Consider the following 18,599-nt stretch of genomic DNA (forward strand, 5'->3'; position numbering starts at 1 on the left):
TATTCGTCACTTTACCGTCACTCTTGGGACGGATTAACACCTTCCTCCAAAGTTGTAATCAGGCCCTATGTGTAATGGAAATTAAATCATCCCGTTCCATTAGTAACTCCTATTTTAATGAAGGTGTTGAGTTAGTTACCGTCAAGATGGTTTAAAAGAAACGTCAAATAAGCCACATGCCAATCATAGGCGAAACCAGAAAAACAGGCAGAATCAGACACATAAATTACTAGGTAAGTGTATCCAGTGATTAGAGAAAGAGAGAAACCAACTGATGCCCGAAGTTAGTCTTGGTGTATTTCCATGTAAAGTCGTAATTATCCTCATTTGTGATGAGTACCTCTAGTACGTTAAGTTTCTCCAAAGGTTGCTGCTAATTGCCTAAAAGTATATATGACATAATAAGAATCCAACTTATAGCATGTCGAGTTCAAAATCACTCCAGACCTAAAACATATTGTGACAGCTAACCTGTGTGCATAAGTCAATCTTAGTGATGCTTCCTCTTGAAAAAAAACGACTAAAGCGTTAAACCAGGTAACAGCCCGCTCATCTTAACAGGGCTCCTCAGGAAGTCAACAAATAGTAACTCTAAAACATATCCAAAAGTGTTTCTATTAATAAAGTAATTAATACCAGTCACAGTCGAACACCAAATCAGATCCACAATCTAATTAAATATACATTTCCTCATACAAGCTAAAACTGTCAATGAACACCCTAAAAGGGAATAGTACACTGCCAATGTATATCAGTTGTGAAGGAAAAACATTGTCTTAATGGGATAGACACCCATCCACAGTATTGCCAAACCGCTATATGTATTAATGTCAGAAAAGCAGCCCGAAAGTTATTTAATAATGGACCAGGCATTGCCATTTGAAGTCTTTTAGCGTTCCCGACAAACCGACAGCATGTCTGCACCACCGTAACAGCCGCCATTCATAACCCGAGTCAATGGTTGTCCTTTTAAAGAGGAATGAAATAAACAAAGGACAACATATTTCAAGCTGAATAGATGTAAGCGTCTTCATTTGTCATCGCGCGCGCCATCTTTGAATTGAACATAACGATACTGCCCTACCTGTTTAGATAATTCCTCAATATTGCTGATACTGATGAAAATAACATATATGACCAAAAACCATCACTATAATAAGGTGGCCTAAAATCAGATCACTCATAGTCTCTCGTAGTCTTGCAGCGTTAATTCCCATAAGAGAAAATAGAAATAAACAAGGGACTATACGATTTTATTACTTTGTTTAGTCTTTTTAAAACGTGAATCAATGTGGAATTCCATATGTCTACACGAAGAATGCGCCATCTTTAAATGTCCAACTTCAAAGAGTACCACAACTATAGGCAAGCATGGTATGTCCGTAAGCGCCGAGAAACTTAAGAGTGATTCGAATCTGACAAAGATGTTTCAATCCATATTTCATCACACATTGGTGAAGCTAGAAAATAATAAATCCTCAGATTAGTAAATCGCCTAATGATTTTATACCCTAAACAATTCTATGCAGATTATTATCTGTCATCACCAAACAAATACTGACAGCACTAGGATCATCAGTGGAAGAAAATAACAACCACATTTACCCATCTTCTAAGGAAGAAAAGGAGTGTAAAGAAGAAATCATGACTCCGTGCCTCAATCATGCACAAAACAAAATGTGTTAATAAGTGCTGCAGTTCAAAGGATAACAGTTATGTTAACCCATCTCCTGTAGAAAAGAGGAAAAAAAATAAAAGAAAAAACAGAGAAAAATATGAGTGGAGTGGCAGTTCGACATGTTAGCAAGCCTACACGTTCCATATTGTGTTGATGAATAAGTCCATTAATGTGATTGTTGAGATATAGCTATTAGATACTCGGCACAGCAATTCATGTACATATCACATTAATTTGAGTATTGGACATCTTTATAAGAAATAATGCATTTCATGATCCAAATTCATACCAAATGTAATACTTCTAAGTCTAATAATCCACTTTGCCTCACTTGTTCTCAATGCAATTTCACGATTTCCACCCCTAGGATGAGACATGGTCTGACTAATACCCATAAATTTAAATTTAGGGATCTCTGTCATAGGGTGGTCTTTGTTAATATGACGAACTATAGGAGATGATACATCATTGTTCCTTAATGCACGCATGTGCTCCTGAACCCTCTCCTTCAAGGGTCTGATGGTACTCCCTACGTAAATCTTGTTGCACTCACATATCAGTATATAAACCATGAATTTGGTGTTACAATTGATAAAAGTCAAAATCCTATATGGTTTGCTGCCAATGAAATTAAACATGAAGATTTTATGTAAGGCTATATTGCACATATTGCAATTGTTACAGGCAAAAAAGCCAATTGGCTTTGGCGGGATCTATGTCTTCAGATTTTCCTTCACTGGAGGTAAATAACTTCTACATACCAAATTTCTAATAGTCATGCCTTTTTTGTGAATCATTCTTGGTCTGGAAGGTAATATCTGTTTTAATATGTCATCTGTATGTAAGAAATTCCAATGTTTGAGAAGAATATTGTAAATGTCCTGACTGTTCTGACTGTACGATGTACAAAAATATATTATTTTTTTCGATGACATATCTCTACTCTTGTTATGTTTTTTCAAAAGTGAAGATCTAGATACTTTGTTGATTTTGTTTCTAGCCACTTTAATAGTTTGTTGCAAGTAGCCCCTGTGTATGAATCTATTCTCCAGTTTATCTAGTTCTATTTCACAGAGCTCTTCCTTGCTACAGTTTCGTTTCACCCAAATCATTTCCCCAAAAGGGATAGCATTTAATTGAGTTTTAGGATGAGAGCTTGTTGCATGTAATATAGCATTACATGCAGTAGGTTTACGGTATAGATTAAAGTGAACTTGATAATTTTCAATGAATATGTCCATGTCAAGAAATTGCACTCATTTTTTGTTATACTCATATGTCATTTATATGTTGAAATCATTAGTATTGATGTAGGTCAAGAATTCTAATAATGTCGATTCCGGTCCCGTCCAGATCATTAATATATCGTCGATGTACCGTCCCCAGAAAACAATATGTTCTGTGAACACCGGGGTACCATGTGACCAAATGTGTATCTTCTCATAGAGGCCCATATAAAGGTTAGCGAACGATGGGGAGAATCTTGAACCCATGGCAACTCCTTGTGCCTGTTTAAACCATATACCTTCATGAATAAATACATTATTTTCCAATATGAAATCAATCATTTGAAGTAACATATCAGTATGTTCCAAAAAAGAAGCTGAATGATTGGATAGAAAGTAACAAATTGCCTGCAAACCTTTTGTCTTAGGTATACATGTATATAGAGAACTGACATCCATTGTAACCCATGTCATTTCAGAGGACCACATAACGTCCTCTAATTTTATCAAGGCATCCCGTGTGTCCTGTAAATATGAAGGTAAATTTGTTACAAATGGATGCAAAAAACTGTCAATGTATTCTGAAAGTGCTTCCGTTGGTGAGTCAATACCTGATATGATTGGTCTGCCCTTGGGAGTAGTTTTGTGTTTATGTATCTTGGGCAATATATATATACAAGGTGCCTTAGGATGTTTGTTAAGGATGTATTTATATTCCAAATCAGATATTAGACATTGTTCCATCCAACCTTCCTCCACCCCTTAACCTTTGCGAATCTTCAAGAAATATATTGTATTAAGAACCAGGAATTCTATAATTTTCTTAAAATCAAATTACACTATCTAAGTCTCATTCTCACCATGAGGATCCCCTTTATCTACCCCCTAATCTAAAAAATCTCCAAATTAGGACACCAGGCATCTACAATTTACCATTTTCTCCAACCTAGCACACATGAAAAATTTAGGAAGATTCTAGAGCTCTGGAATGGCCATTCTCAATCAGTCAGATCTTGAGTGGATAGAAATTTGGAGATCAGTAACCCTACATAAAGTTACACCTTTACTCTCACAAACCAAATTCTGGTTAATACACAATATCTATTGGACGCCATAGAGTCTACATGCGATGAATGTAGTAGACACACCTACGTGCTGCAACTGCATAGAAAAAAAAGGAGACCTACCTCACCTGATCTTTCACTGCAGACAGGTCAAAAAATTCTGGAATTAAGTTTTCTCATTAATATCCAAACTCCTCCACATCAAACCAGAAAATAATTTCTCATGCTTTATCACAGGCTTTCTAGACCACACTATCAAAAATGAATTGGACCGCCTACTTTTTGACCTCTTGCTGACAGCAGCAATCAAAACAATTACCGCTAACTGGAAATTCATACATAAAACCGCTTTTGCACCCTGATTAAATTGGATAGCTCAAATCTGTGGAACGGATAACACTGCTCTCCAAAGCTCCCCATGGAAATCACACGCACACTACATATGGGGCTCCTTGGACAAATTCTTTATTTCCTATAAGCCATTATGAACAAACTTATTCCTCCCACCCCAAAGAAAACCCATGAGCATCTTATTCTCAACCCTTATAATACATACTATAACCCCTAACTAACAGCAATACCACGACGAATCTTATTCCATTTCTTCTCCCTTCTCTCTCTACTCTATCAGCTCTTTTATTTTATTTCCTTTTTGTACTACTCAGCTTACTACAATTTAGGCTTGAACATGTATCCATTTTGAAATTGGCTTAATGCATATGCCTTGGATATACAATGTATGTACTGTACACTGTTTTGAAAATTATAAAAGAATTACTGGCACAGTCTTGACTTTGTAGACCTAATGGTACTGTGTTATTCTTCAAATGTTCCAGCAACACTTGTGCATGCAGCTGTGTGCTAATGTTTTTATTGTTTAGCTGTTTCAGTCTTTCAACCTTATCCAGGTTTGGGTTACTGGGGCAACCTGGCCGCCACTAAGTAAAGATAGATGCTCTAATAATGTTTTTATGTGTGCGTCCGTGTAGCTCACTACACATCGCTCTAACATACTTCTTAGTAATCCTTGTGAATAAACAAAGGTGCCTACAGCGAGCGGTGTAGCTGGAACATTATTCGGCGAAGCTCTTCTCCATCCTCAAAGGGGACTTGGCCCAAACAGCAGGATCTTGGTCTTGTCAGGTCTGCACTGTAGTCTGTTTTTCCTGTGCCAGCCAAGTAGCGCCTTTAAGCAAAGAGCAAATGTTTCATTGGCGCTCCCCATCATAGGTAAGGAGGAGCTTTGTATTGTCCAGCGGCAGCTCCTCTGCTAATGCGGATGTGTGTCGCCCCACTGCTTTATGCAGTGGACGAAGGGAAAAATAAATGATAATAACATAGCGTTATTATCAATTTATTTTTCCTCTGGAGCTGGGTTAGGGCGGGCTGGGCTGGGCTGGGCTGGGCTGGAAGAGGGCTATGTGCACATAAGTGCGCATGACGCTCTGGCCGGCTGTGTTGGGCCAGCCAAACAGTCATGCACACTTTGCATTTCTCCACCTGGCTGTATTGAACAGCCGGGAGGAGAAAGTACACAGGGCACTACTCCCTGTCTGAGCACCAAATCAAGGTGCTCAGACCAATCACGACGCTGCTGTCATGCTGTTGACAGCAGTGTCGTGATTGGAGGGGAGTCTGGAAGCCTTGTGCTCCTGCGGGTCTGAGGAGGAAGGACAGAACCGTCCAACATAAAGGTAAGTTGTGTTTTTTTTTAATACCCTCCTGTTAACAAGTGGCCGCCACTGGTATCGTCCACATACAAAATAATCTAGACGCCATACAATACAACCAGAAATGCCACACAGGACTTATAGATGTCGAAAGGGGTGGGACTCCATGTAGATCCCTTAGGCATTTCCCATGTCGACTGTTTGGATTTGGAGGAGCATTGTTTCATCCAATCTACTGTCTCTCTTTCCTCCAGAAAAGATCCTAACAGTCCCAAGGCTGAGTCTGCCACACCCAAATCTTCAGTCTTTTTTATCAGGATGCAGTGGTCCACCATATCAAATGCTGCTGACAAGTCTAACAGCACCAATGCCACATTAGGACCAAAATCCAAACTGGGCTTAATTGTCCTTATGGATCTCTGTATTTAAATCTGGTCATGTTCCGCAGCACAGTGGTATTTCTTTGGTGAGAGTAGCCCCTTAGTCTCACAATCAGAGCCTCTGACACCCTAGTTATTGTATGATGAGCGTGAAGGAACCTATGGAACCAGGAATAAGTTTCTGTTATTAATCTCCGCTGCCTCTTGTGATAAATTGTGAGTGTTTATTTCAACCCATTTTACTTATCTTTTTAGTTTTACAGAGATGGGAAACGCTTATATCAAACTAAAAATGTATAGTAGGTATTTGAAAGGAAAACGGACTTTAACCCAACAATCATTTTATGTTATCCATGGAAGAGATAACCCCAAGTCTCATTGTACACTAAGTAAAATATGGTGTAGAGAGAACTTTAGCGAGAAATGTATGAATCTGAAAACAATGAGTCCTGCACTTTGGAGTTGGTACTCGTGCTTCACTAAATTGTTTAATGGTAGTCAAATCATATCCTACCTATGCCTGTGTCACCGTAATTGCAGTAATATGAAAGAGTTGGCTGAGCCACTGAAGGCTCGAGCCACGTGCACTAACTGTGGCTCAGTTCGTGATTCTGTTGGAAATTCGAGCCCAGAATAATCTGAGCATTCATGTAACTTCTGTCTGCCTCTTTCGCTGCAAACTCGTGGGCCAAGAATTAAAGGCAAAGCCTCAACTTTTGATGTAAAAGGGTAAAGGGAAAAGATACCGATCTAAGGGCTGAATTGCACAATGTGAAACCAGAAAACTTGCGATCAATCCCAGTTTTCCCACGTGATCAAATTGTGTGATCTTAGGCAGTTTTTTTTTCATTTTGCCTCATTTTAGTTCATGATCATAAATGAGAGAATTCTGCTTTACATGAGGTCAGGCTATGCTCTGTGCAAAGCCTTCTCTTGTATTTGATGTAATCAACTATAACGTTGTAAATCTATAATATCAGCACAGGCCACCCAGAGGGTGCACATGACAACTGACTTGCCTCTTTGTTCACTAGTAGCAATGTTTTTTATAAAGGGGGCTGCATGAAAATTTCTAAGTTCATGCTTGAAAACGAGAGGGCTGCTCGTAAACCTCAGGAGGGCCGCAAGTTGACCCTACTTTCTGTGTTACTGATGTATAATATGCACACTATGTATACGAATACAGTAGTTCGGCGTGGTAGCTGAAGATGTCTTAACAGCCAGAGGTTAATATAATAATGAGCCTCCAAAAATAATTTACTGGCATTGCATGTCGCATCTATGTATGGCCCACCTTACAGAGCCCGCACCACCTAGCCGTTGCAGCTCGATTGGATTTTAGAGTGCTTTCAGTTGTATATAAAGTCGTGCACCAAGACTGTCTAGAAAACTGGCGATCAAGATTCAAGTGGTGTACCTAAGAGAGTGTGAAAATGCTTGTCTATGTCGCTCCTTTTCGCGGAAACACTCTGCGAAGCAGTCATTTGCAAAGTTTTTAATTTAGGACAATACTGTTAATTTTTAGATACCCAACAATTATACAAACAAAGTCATTGTTTCAGACACTGGTTTGGTGAGGAACCCACCCTCTTTGAGAGCACATCCCACAGTTTAAGATTTTGCAAAACTATTACACATCTTGACACTGAACACAGTTAATCTGTCTGAGGGCGTTAGATTACCTTGTTTTCCATTCCACCCTAATGCTCTGAAGTGGCCATTAGGCTACTATATCAAACTATTTAAATAAAATAAGAGTTCTCCGACTTCCAACGTTACTTTAAAATGCATGCAATAAGTCTGGCCATCAGATGGCGCCATATACCAATCCATTAACGCCATGCTTTTATCGGATTTTCTGTGAGGTTGCTGAGCCCTCTATGCCTTTGGACATCAGCAGAAAAGTATTTACGGAGGAACTCTCCCGGCTAATGATGCTCCTGTTCTGATGTTTGTATGCCAGTCCCTATCTAATTGTTTTTGTCTGGGAGAAAGGTTTATGAGATAGAAATATATTTAGTTTTCCTAATTTATAAAGCCGGAAATAGCATCTCCACAGCTTTCCTAAACATGAGAGAAAAAGTATATTGTTTGAGACTAATCTTTCAGTGCCACAAGACATGCGGGCTTTGAAGTTCACTAAATGTCTCTGTACTTGAAATTGGATACAATTATTTCGTGGGAACATATTGAATGAAAGATCTTGAGTAAGAGATGGTAGGTGACCAATACTGATTTGTTGACCGCCTTTGAGACAGTGTAACATCGGGTGTCTCGAAGGAAGGAAGGGATTCATGCACTAGCGTGGCAGTGGAGACTTTCTAACCAAGATGGAGATTGGCAGAAAGTGATGCACTCTTCTACCGCACTAGCATGGGGTCTGCCGAACTTCACTCTCGCTTTTTCAGATATAGAAATAGCCTTTGGTTGGGATTATTCCACAGCAGCATCAGGATTTCATCTTGTATCCCTTTATGTATGCAGTTCATAGTCAGCCGGTGGTGGGAGAAATACGGGGTACACATCTGCCCTTAGGTCATGTTTTTCGGTCTCTAGTGTGGCAGATGTCTGAAGGGATCGATTCCATACGTTATTTCCTCCATTTGGCTATATCCATGTCTTTGTATACACAGCACGGACCTTTCTAACTCGGGCCAGGGTTCATTCTTGGGTTGATGCTATCTTATTTTACACTGGTCTCCTGACTTACTCCATCAGGAGACTCGAACAAGTTCAGGAGAAATCAGTGTGATCCTTCTTCATTCTGAAGCCAAAGTATTTCACTCTGTATCCTCCAGGTATCCCGTTGCCTACTGTGTTTGTAATGAATGCCATTGAAGAAGTGCATCCAGTTTAAGTCCTTGATGACTGCCATCTAGTGGTGTGGAGGAAAGGTGCAGTTTACCTTCAAAAGGTTGTCCTCAGATATACTCTATTACCCTGTTTGTGAGCTTTAACGTTGCCATTGGTAATAGCTCCTATACTCAAAGGTGGAAAATTGTTCCTTGGCAATATAGCACAGATAGGAACCAGACTTTGGAAGAAACTCTATACAGTATTAACATCTGACTATGACCATACCAAATACAATAAGGTACTGAAACTAGAACATTCGTACAAAACAATTTAATCCTTCCTGTCCTGAAGGTCTGGAGGGTACATGCTGCGATGCTGCCTCGAGGGCACTTGCAGTGCTAAGTCTGCAAAACTGTTATACTTAGCACAAAAACTGCATTAAAGCTAGGTGGTTTGTCCTCATCAATTATATAGTGACTCGGGAGGCAGTGACCTAAGGTTTGTCTTGAACAGTGTTGGGCAAACCTAGATCTGTTGCATCTAAGCACAAGGGTTCTACCTATTAACACCAGAGGTTTTGAGCATTCAGCATAGAAAGTACAAATAACGTAGTACAGATAACGCAGAATTCTTCCATGCATCCATTATGGGGTGGGCACAAACCTTGTGTAAAAGAAGCAGGACTTCGGAGAAACTTTTGCGTTTTTCAACATTTTTCTCAGTTGAAGACACAAGGAACAAAGGGACTGATGTATTCAAGCATTTGAAGTCACAAAGCCTCCGATTCGCAAAAAACACTTGGTTTGCAATGGCAAAATGACATCTTAGTAATTAGTAAACACTTGTAATTCTGAAAAGGCTTTTCTTATTTCAGGAGGTAGGTGTCTTGGGACTTATTCTGAATCATAGTTAAGAAATGGGTGTGAAAAGGGCGTCTCCTCCTAATTTTGATTTGGTATGAGATGTGTCAATGATTTGAGACCCTAACTGAGACTGTAAACCTTTGAAATTGTACTGATTTTTGAAGAGCTGGTAACAGATTTGAAAAGAGGAAGCTGCCTCTGCTGGACAGCTTTTCCCTTGGGAACTGAATTGAGTGGGCTCAGTGGGAGCAGGCAGCGGCCCATGGAGCCTCAGCCGGCTCACTCGAGATCTTTCCAAATAGGAACCTATCATTTTTGTAAATCAGCTTGGGTTTCTTTAAGGAACATTGGATGCTTTAACAAAAGAGAGAATTCCCCATTTGGGAATGCACCTAAGGGTGGTGGTCTATGGTTCCTTCGGGGAAGTCACCCCTATGTTTTTTAGCCAATTACAGGGGGTCACAAATAGCGACTTGTGTAATATTCGTTGTGCAACCTATTTCAACGGGAGTTTTTGCGATGCAACCTAATCTTGTACTACATTGGGCCATACGTCTTCTGTTGAAGTGGGTTCATTGGCGGTCTTCATATAAATGATACATTAGACCCTGTAATTTAGATAACAACCACTTTTTTAATGACATTCTCATAGGCCCAACAACAGTAGTACAGATCCTTTGTCAAAGTCTGCTGAATCATACACAAAGCCAAGAGACTATATCATTCCCTTTCTTTATTAAAACGTCAAACCAGAAAGAAATACCTATCCTTAGATTAACTTACTCACAAACTGAAATATTCCACACAAAGGGAACATCCACCAGGAACATTCCACACAGATATAAGTCTGTTTTTAGCTAGTAACAAGTGAGTACAGTGTCCAACTAAACTCCCTCAGGAAGCATATCATGTAAATGCAAAACCCAATACAAAACATTATTAAATGGCAATAAAATACATTCCGATCCTCATCCTTCCTAGACAAAAGGCAACAAAAATACATTAGTCACGTTCTCTTTCAAAGCATGGTTAATTGTCTCACCTTGTAGACCCCCTCCAAAAGCAGCCATAGGTGTACAGAAAACCTCCTATGACGCACTAGACACCTGATCCCTGGTACTTCACAGCAATGTTCTGCTCTAGACATTTCCTAACACCATTTCACAGACACATTGTTCCTTCTCAGAGGATATGCTGTAACCTAATGCACCATACCAACCAAACCTTCCGAGCACTATTCCTGCAACAGCACACCCACTAACAAAGACAATCAATATCAGTCCATGCAAGCATGCATGTCTGGACCAGGAAGCACTCACACACTCCTCCCCACACCTGGGCTCTTTCGTACCACTTTACACATCCATCAAACCCTCTTATTTGCTTGCAGTACTGGCGGCCTCCTCTAGAAGTAGGCTGAACAACAGCGCAGCTTTATAGTGTTCTCTCTCTCTCTCTCTTCCTCCTACTAATATGCTTGCTAGTGCCAGGACATAGCACATTTCACCCTAAGTTTGAACAAGTCACACAAGCAACCTAGACAAATTTGGTAATCGGGTGGGGAATCTTGCAGATTCTAACTAGCAATCACTGTGTTTAGTGCCTGGGAAAAAACGTCATTATGATATCAAAAATGAATCATTAGCACTTTTTAATAAGTCTGTGAAAACTTTTTTTTCTTTAAAAAGTATTTATACAAAGTAAATCGTACAATGTTGACAATATTAGAGTGAGGTAGTACCTACCATAGGAGCCTTGCCCAAATCCTCATTTGGCTTCTCAGAGTACCTTTCACATTCCCCAGTCAACATTAAGATTTACCAACCCAGACATCTCTGTATCTGCCATGTAGGCCCGCATCCCTCAGTACAATGTCGACCCATTCTTCGTAACAGATTTTTTCTTCTGCTTTGGTACCAGCTAGAGGCTTGAGGTGGCCACAAGGCAACATCACAACACTGTGTAAAACTCATTAAATAAATAAATACATGAAGAAATAAAAGGTGCTAAGAAAACTACCTAATCGTTCTTGAAGTCCTATTGATGTATTTTTCCAAATGTCACCCTCCATTACACTGGATAACTTACTACACTATTCTGTTGACTTCAAGTATCTGATGAGTCACCAGTAATTCCTTCCTATGACACCTTAAACAGTGCAATGGCACCTCCACCGATACGAAATCCTATTTGAATGTGAAGTATCACGAGAACAGGCAGAGTATGTACAATATCTCAACGGGCTAGATATTTGTGCCACAATTCTAAATCTTTGTTCACATCCATCACAGTTTTCCCTCTGCCTTGCCATCTGACGAGGAGCTGCTGGTTTGCCCAGCATTAAGCACCACCATCTTAAAGAGATGCTGACTTGTGTGCTACACAAAGCAATTCATCATAACCGAGGGAAGATGGCATTATTAGGTTGTGAGCACATCACCTGTTATAAGGTCACAAACCACTGCAAGCCTCAGCCAGGCAGATGCCGACGGGATGATCCTTAGAGGTCACGGACACCAGGTAAGGAATGTTCTAAGCCCTTGTCACTAATAGAACGCCTGACTTCCAGATGTTTCTCCTTTGCCACACAGAAAACAGTACCTTTCTAGTAGCAGTTTCATGTTTCTTTCCATTTAATATTTATCCAGAATCCCATGCACCCGAAGAGCAATCCTAAATAGTATGCTAACGCCTCTATTTAATATTCCTGAATGTCTCCTCTCCAGGTGGAGGTTACCAATATCGGATTCTGCTACCGGGGATCTTTGCCAGTTGTCTTAAGTAAATGTTTTAGTCTCCATATTTGAGAAGCTTCTTTATTTATTAGGACAGGAATCTTAAAGAATCCCCTGGTCATCCAGCCTCTGAGACAAAGTCGATACTGGGAGTTCATTAAATATTCTTCCAACACATAGGTAAACCTTCTAAAAACTAGAAAAAGCAGTCCCTGGGGAAGAATGGGAGGCACAACAATGAGCATTTTGTGATTGTTATTTTTGGTATGACTCAGAATGGCAATTTCATGAAGATGTTATGTTAGCATCCCTTACTAAATGGTGGAGTCCATGCCTGTCTTTTTTACATGTGTTATCTGAGTATTTTATTGCTGCCAAAGGGAAGCACTGTATTAAGAAGTTCTACAGTAGTCAAATGCGCAGTGGCAGGAAAAGTTTGAACTCTAAAGATGGTGAAAATGCTAAAGATTTCTCATTATCATAATTTCGTTGCTGTACTAATTATTGTGCACAATTATATAGTAGTTTTTGCAACCCTAGAAATAAAAGTTCTGATCTAAAACAAAGTGAACGTTATCTAGATAGTCGACATTTTATTAGGAAAAGTACACAAAATCAATGTACAATCTACATAAAAGTAATTAAGATGTGTATTCAAATTTCACCTTCTCTGGTATCAGGCATGACACTGGATCATTTCTAAAAACTGGTCCATGGGAAAGAATGGGAGATGCAACAATGACCACTTTGTGATTGTTCTTTCTGGTATGACTCAGGATGGCAATTTCAGGACGATGTTATGTTAACATCCCTTACTAAATGGTGCAGTCCATGTCTCTCCTTTTCTTTTTACATCTGTCAGGTTAGTATTTTAGTGCAGCAAAGTGAAACACATTCCTTTGAAAAGTTTGCCTTCTATAAGTGATTGTGCAGTGAATTCGGAATGGAACTGCTGAAAGCTTGATGGATGGATATTAAGACAGACTAATGCAATTTCCAATCTGATTGTTATGATTCCAAATTTAAGTATAGACCAAATCGTTGCATCCGCGCTTTTCACCGTGAGTTGAACTGCAAGTCAATTTTCCTTAACAGCAATTTCTGGTTAAGCACATCTCTGTATGAGGAAATCTGGAGATGATAGATGATGCAAACATTTCTCAAATGTATCAATTGTTTAATTATCACCATTATTTTATGTTTGTGTTTTGAATGAATAGAAGACTAAATGGTCATTGTGTCACTTCGGTTAGGTATGATTCTACCATGCCTTTTTCTGCGTTGACCCTTCTCATTGAATCGATACAGAAATAATCCCCTCACCACGAACCACAAAACAATCAATCATCCACCATTTAGAGAGGAACATGTCATTTGAATGCTAGAGATGAGAAGAGGAAAGTCGCTGATTTTCAGCTGGTAAATAGTTACCACTGTCTCCGTGCACAGTCAATAGCCCACTATTAAATAGAAAATTCTACACACCTATCAATTTCCATTTAGTCAAACTATGAAAAACAAAACATGTTGGTATTGCAAGTAGGATCTCATTATGTACACTTTATCAGGAGATTTATCAGTCATTAACAAATTCTAAAAAATAATACGTTTCCCCAATTCAACAGATTATTAAAAGCAAGATGCATATCGAAGTAGAAATTACAATACAGAGCAGCTTAGCAGAACAAGGTCAGAAATCTAAGGAGAGGGTGTGTTGGACATGCATTTTGGTGTCGCAATTAAAGCTATAATGACTGGTTGGAAACATTCTAATTTTTCTTCTATAGCCTTATCATCACCTTATGCAATAATTCGTCAAAGACTTCCTCAGTACACAGTGTCTTCAGTTAGTGATTCTTAAGTATACCTGGTAGCACAACACTTCATTCCTGTACTGGGCAGCGTTGGGGTCTCCTGTTGTTGTTTCTCTCCTCTTGCCCTCAGACTGTGCTGAAGAAATCCAAGTCCTTTCGTATCAGACTGAGGATGCCTGCAGACAAAAGCTCACTTCTTGGTAGTTAATGGAGCAGAAAGTGCGCCCAGATTCTCGTGGTGGTTTAGGAACTAGCTTTGAAGATTAACCAGACCGCAAATTGCCCAATGGTGGCACATCTCTATAACAGGCGTTGCTCAATTTGTCCAAAACTCACTGTAAAATGAGAACCCAAAAATAGGGATTAAGAGCTAATACTCAGTAAATCCTTTGTTAAAAAATAGGTTTCTTCCAGAAATGCAAGCAAACAAGAGGATCCTGTTGCAGACCTCAGCCTTGTGTGGGCATTGTCTGATGAAGAAAGCTTTAAAGGCGATAGCCAAAAGCGAAATGAACATTTAGAATTAACCGCATTAAATGTTAAAAGTTGGACATCTTTTCACTGGGATTAACCTCTCTTATGCTCTGCTGACGGGCTTAATTGATGCTTTGTATAATGATTTATGGAAAGCCTGTAAGTACATTATGCAATGTCTACATTTACCTGTTTGTGAAGTTTTTTTAAATATATGATTTCTTTCTCCCACTGAAGATCCAGACTCCTTCCTCAAATCGGCTCGCCTGCAGCGCCTTCCCTCCTCGTCCTCTGAAATGGGCAGCCAAGACGTGTCACCGCTGAGAGAGACCACCAAAGACCCATTTTCTGGGGACTGCAGCTGCCGCCAGGATGGCCTAACTGTCATCATCACAGCCTGTTTGACCTTTGCAACAGGGGTCACAATTGCTCTGATTATGCAGGTGTACTTTGGAGACCCACAGGTACGGAGCAAATGCTTTTGTGCTGATTGAAGGCTATCTTAATGGCAGGTTGTCTATGTTAATGTGTTTTTTAATTGTCATACCTGCATCACTGAATCCTTAAGTCTATTGTATAACCCTAATGAATTACGTGCAGTTTGTTGATAATGAGAAGCAGAGTTTGCAGCAGGCTTTCTACTGAAAAGCAACTCACTTGAGACCACTAAATACTGCGCCGCCATCTTCGCTAATTACTTCTACGAGTCATTAATCAAAATTACTTACATAAATTGATCATCTCTCATTATAGCTCCGCGTATGCTCAGTTGTTCCTATCCACCCCCCCTAATTTCCAGTAGCTAAAACCTTATCCTGAACTTATTGCAAAACACTTGTAACCATGTCACACTACCTCGACTGTGACGGTGTGCTATGTTGTAATAATGCAACTGTCTGCATCCTTAATATTCCAGTGATATTTATCAATATTCAGTGACCATAAATGTGAAGCCTTACTTTATTGTCAAAGAATCGAACTGGATAATTTGAAAGCCACTTAAAGGGCTCTTTGAGTAAAGCATAGAAATAAAACGTAATAAGGTACTTGCAGCTCTATTTGCTTATCTCAAGGGGACAAGCAAAAACTTATGGATGGGTGTGGAGTAGTTATGTCTTTTCCCAGCCCACACCAGAAATACACCTGAATATGTGACAATGGAGTGCATGCGATTATGGGTGTTTAATCACCACCTTTCCACCCCTCCCAGGTTTGATCTGTTCATATGAGTGCATCTGTAGTGTAGGAAGAGTGCATTTTTTTGGGCGGTGCCATAAAACTGTCCCTGAAAATAATTTTATATATCAAATTAATGTACATTTCCAAAGGACCAATCCTAGAATTGGATAAGAAAGCACTATACAATAAAAACCATTCATCTGTGGATGATTGGCAATGCCTTACCTTTCTAAGAGATGTTTGTTTGCAATCTTTCTGTATGCTTAGTACAATTGTAAAATATAATACTAATTTAAAGTGCTTGATAGCTTGACTATACCCCAAGCACACGCTGAGACAGCAACACAAGGAGTGCGTGCAATTAAAATTCCACTGGCAAAGGTTTGTAAAATAGACAATTTTGCCGACAAAAAACAAGTTAGTCATTCTTTATCTTTGCACATTTTCACTTGTGTCAAAATGTCCTGCAAACAAATCTGGCAAAAGCCAAATCCCACAATTTTACACACTCCTGGGCCTCGCATACAAATTAGCTTCACTGTGCCTGTTCTCCTTTCTCTGGTTTGAATGGTCAGATACATTTTTAGCACAGCTCACGTGAATAGTGATGGTTTATTTCTTTCTCGGGCAGATCAGTGCCTTTTTTTTACGGAGGGACTATTGTTTAGTCGATGGGCGTCCTTCTGTCATTGGTGCACACCATCTACAGGGCATCCGGCGCAGTAGTAAATGGGTTCTTTCATTCACATTTTTCAAAAGCTGATCTACAACGCTTATACTTACAGTGCTTTAAACTTGACCTTCTCATCCACATTGCTTACGTCTATGCCTCAGGTGAGGCTGTAGAATCCTTGGTTGGCCTTGTCTCTCTTCAGAAGCCTAGGCTGGTTTATATTTTGACATATGTCTATTCTAAGTGCCTTTCACTCCCACTGTGTTCAGCCACTCCACTCGGTAACCGCATGGTACGCTTTGCCCAGTGTGCCACTGGTATAGGGCATGGTCTTTGTCAGTAACTGTCCTGTGCCCAGGACCACTGGCTGCAGGACCCTGTGGGCAAAGACCTTAGTCTGAGGTCATGTGCTGTGTTCAGTGCCCCTGCCTTTTAATGCCCCTGCATAGAATGACCTTCAGCTTTCTTTGTGCTAAGTGCATGTCCTGTCAAACATGCTGAGAACGACCTGCCGCTCTTTCAAGGGATGATGTTTGACTTCACCCTTTACCCAAAAGCGGGGTAGGGTAAATGAGTGCCCTTTCTGCCTTGGTCAGGTTGGGCGAGTTTTAGATGTGCCCTCTTATTATTCTTATTTTTGTATCCCTTTATATAATAGTGATTACCAAGAGAGATACCATTAATCACGGCCAAATGGGAAGCGTGGCTCCATGACCCTTTTAACTCTTTCTTTCAGAGTTCACAGTCTTTGGGCTGTCCTAGGCAAGGCAGATGTTTTTAATGTGCTTGGGCTGAAAATGACCCAGTGCTCTAAAAGGTTTTCTTTCCTCAGATTGAAAGATAAGAGTTCTGGGACCTACCTGTGAGCAGAAATGTGTGCTAATCCTTGTTCTGTCCATCAGGATCATGGAAGTTTACGCACAGATACATTTTTGCACACACAAGTTCCACGTTTGTGCACAAAAAACTTTACATTTACACAATGTGTGATGCTTTTTTGACCATCTCAGAACTCTGTCAGTTGTGCATTAGGCACTTTCACATTCAGTACTTTTGTAAAGGTACATAGATGGTTACATAGCCCTGCTGGCACCTAATGTTAGAGATTTCACAACAGATTGGTGCTTCTAAAACAGGAAAGACTGGATGGAGTCAGTTTGTCTCTGTACTACACACCCCTGTACACAGCCCTTACCTATCTTTCTGTCTGCTTTTTCAAGATCAAATATTTTAAGTTTAATGCACTTCGTCTTTTATTGACATTATTAGAAGTAGATACCTACAGCATGAAATTGCAGCATATAATAATTTAATCAGATAAACCACTCACATAAGATGGAGAGCAGCCCTACACATTGCATGATTTCATGTTTAGTAGAAGATAAAGTCTTACTTCATTGAAAATATGTGACAAGTACTTCATCAGAATAGTGAATAACTCCCAAGGTGTGTTCCAGAATGGAAGAAAACCTCATCCGCAACTCATATTGCGTTTGCAGTTGATACCTACGTCAATAATTATGAGTCCTTCTTTTAGCGTATGTCAGGCTGATTTCCCTGACAATGAAACATAGCAGGTCAGAAGAAATTCATCAGGAATCAAATGTTTTATTATTTATTTGACCATATTCTTGTTTCTGTTATCAAAAAAGCATAACATGTTTTTGTTCAGGAGAATGTGTTACTAAAACAGTGCAGTCTGGGGTCGCGCTTCTCTCTTTTTCAGTTTGGCAGGCCTACATACCTACTTCCAGATTCGTTATCCACACCATTATAAAAGATGCCCTCTGTCAGAGCCGCTTTCAGACGGCCATGGGGCGCGCAGAGGCTGCTGGGCCCAACCATGGTGTTTGAAGCCTTTTACTCCTGAAATCCTGGGGCTCGACCGACTATGGATTTAAAATAAATCTTTGTATTCAGTTTTAGTAAAATCAACAAACTTTTATCCTCATAACAACTCCCTTTTCCCTTTCCCTATCCGCAACACAACCCCCCCCCATACACACAGACCACTGAATATATATCCTACAATCCAGCCCCAGCATGT

The 18,599-nt window shown here is 39.8% G+C and overlaps 1 protein-coding gene across 2 annotated transcripts in view; it reads left to right on the plus strand.

The window, feature by feature from the left end:
- GGT7 (gamma-glutamyltransferase 7) overlaps positions 1-18,599 on the plus strand; it is a 213,605-nt gene that overhangs the window by 54,264 nt on the left and 140,742 nt on the right. For both annotated transcript variants that reach the window (XM_069243797.1, XM_069243798.1), the window contains exon 2: positions 14,938-15,164. In XM_069243797.1, the coding sequence (XP_069099898.1) occupies positions 14,938-15,164 (227 nt within the window). The remainder of the gene's footprint in view (positions 1-14,937; positions 15,165-18,599) is intronic.

The sequence above is a fragment of the Pleurodeles waltl genome, chromosome 7 (assembly GCF_031143425.1).
Source record: "Pleurodeles waltl isolate 20211129_DDA chromosome 7, aPleWal1.hap1.20221129, whole genome shotgun sequence".
NCBI lineage: Eukaryota > Metazoa > Chordata > Amphibia > Caudata > Salamandridae > Pleurodeles > Pleurodeles waltl.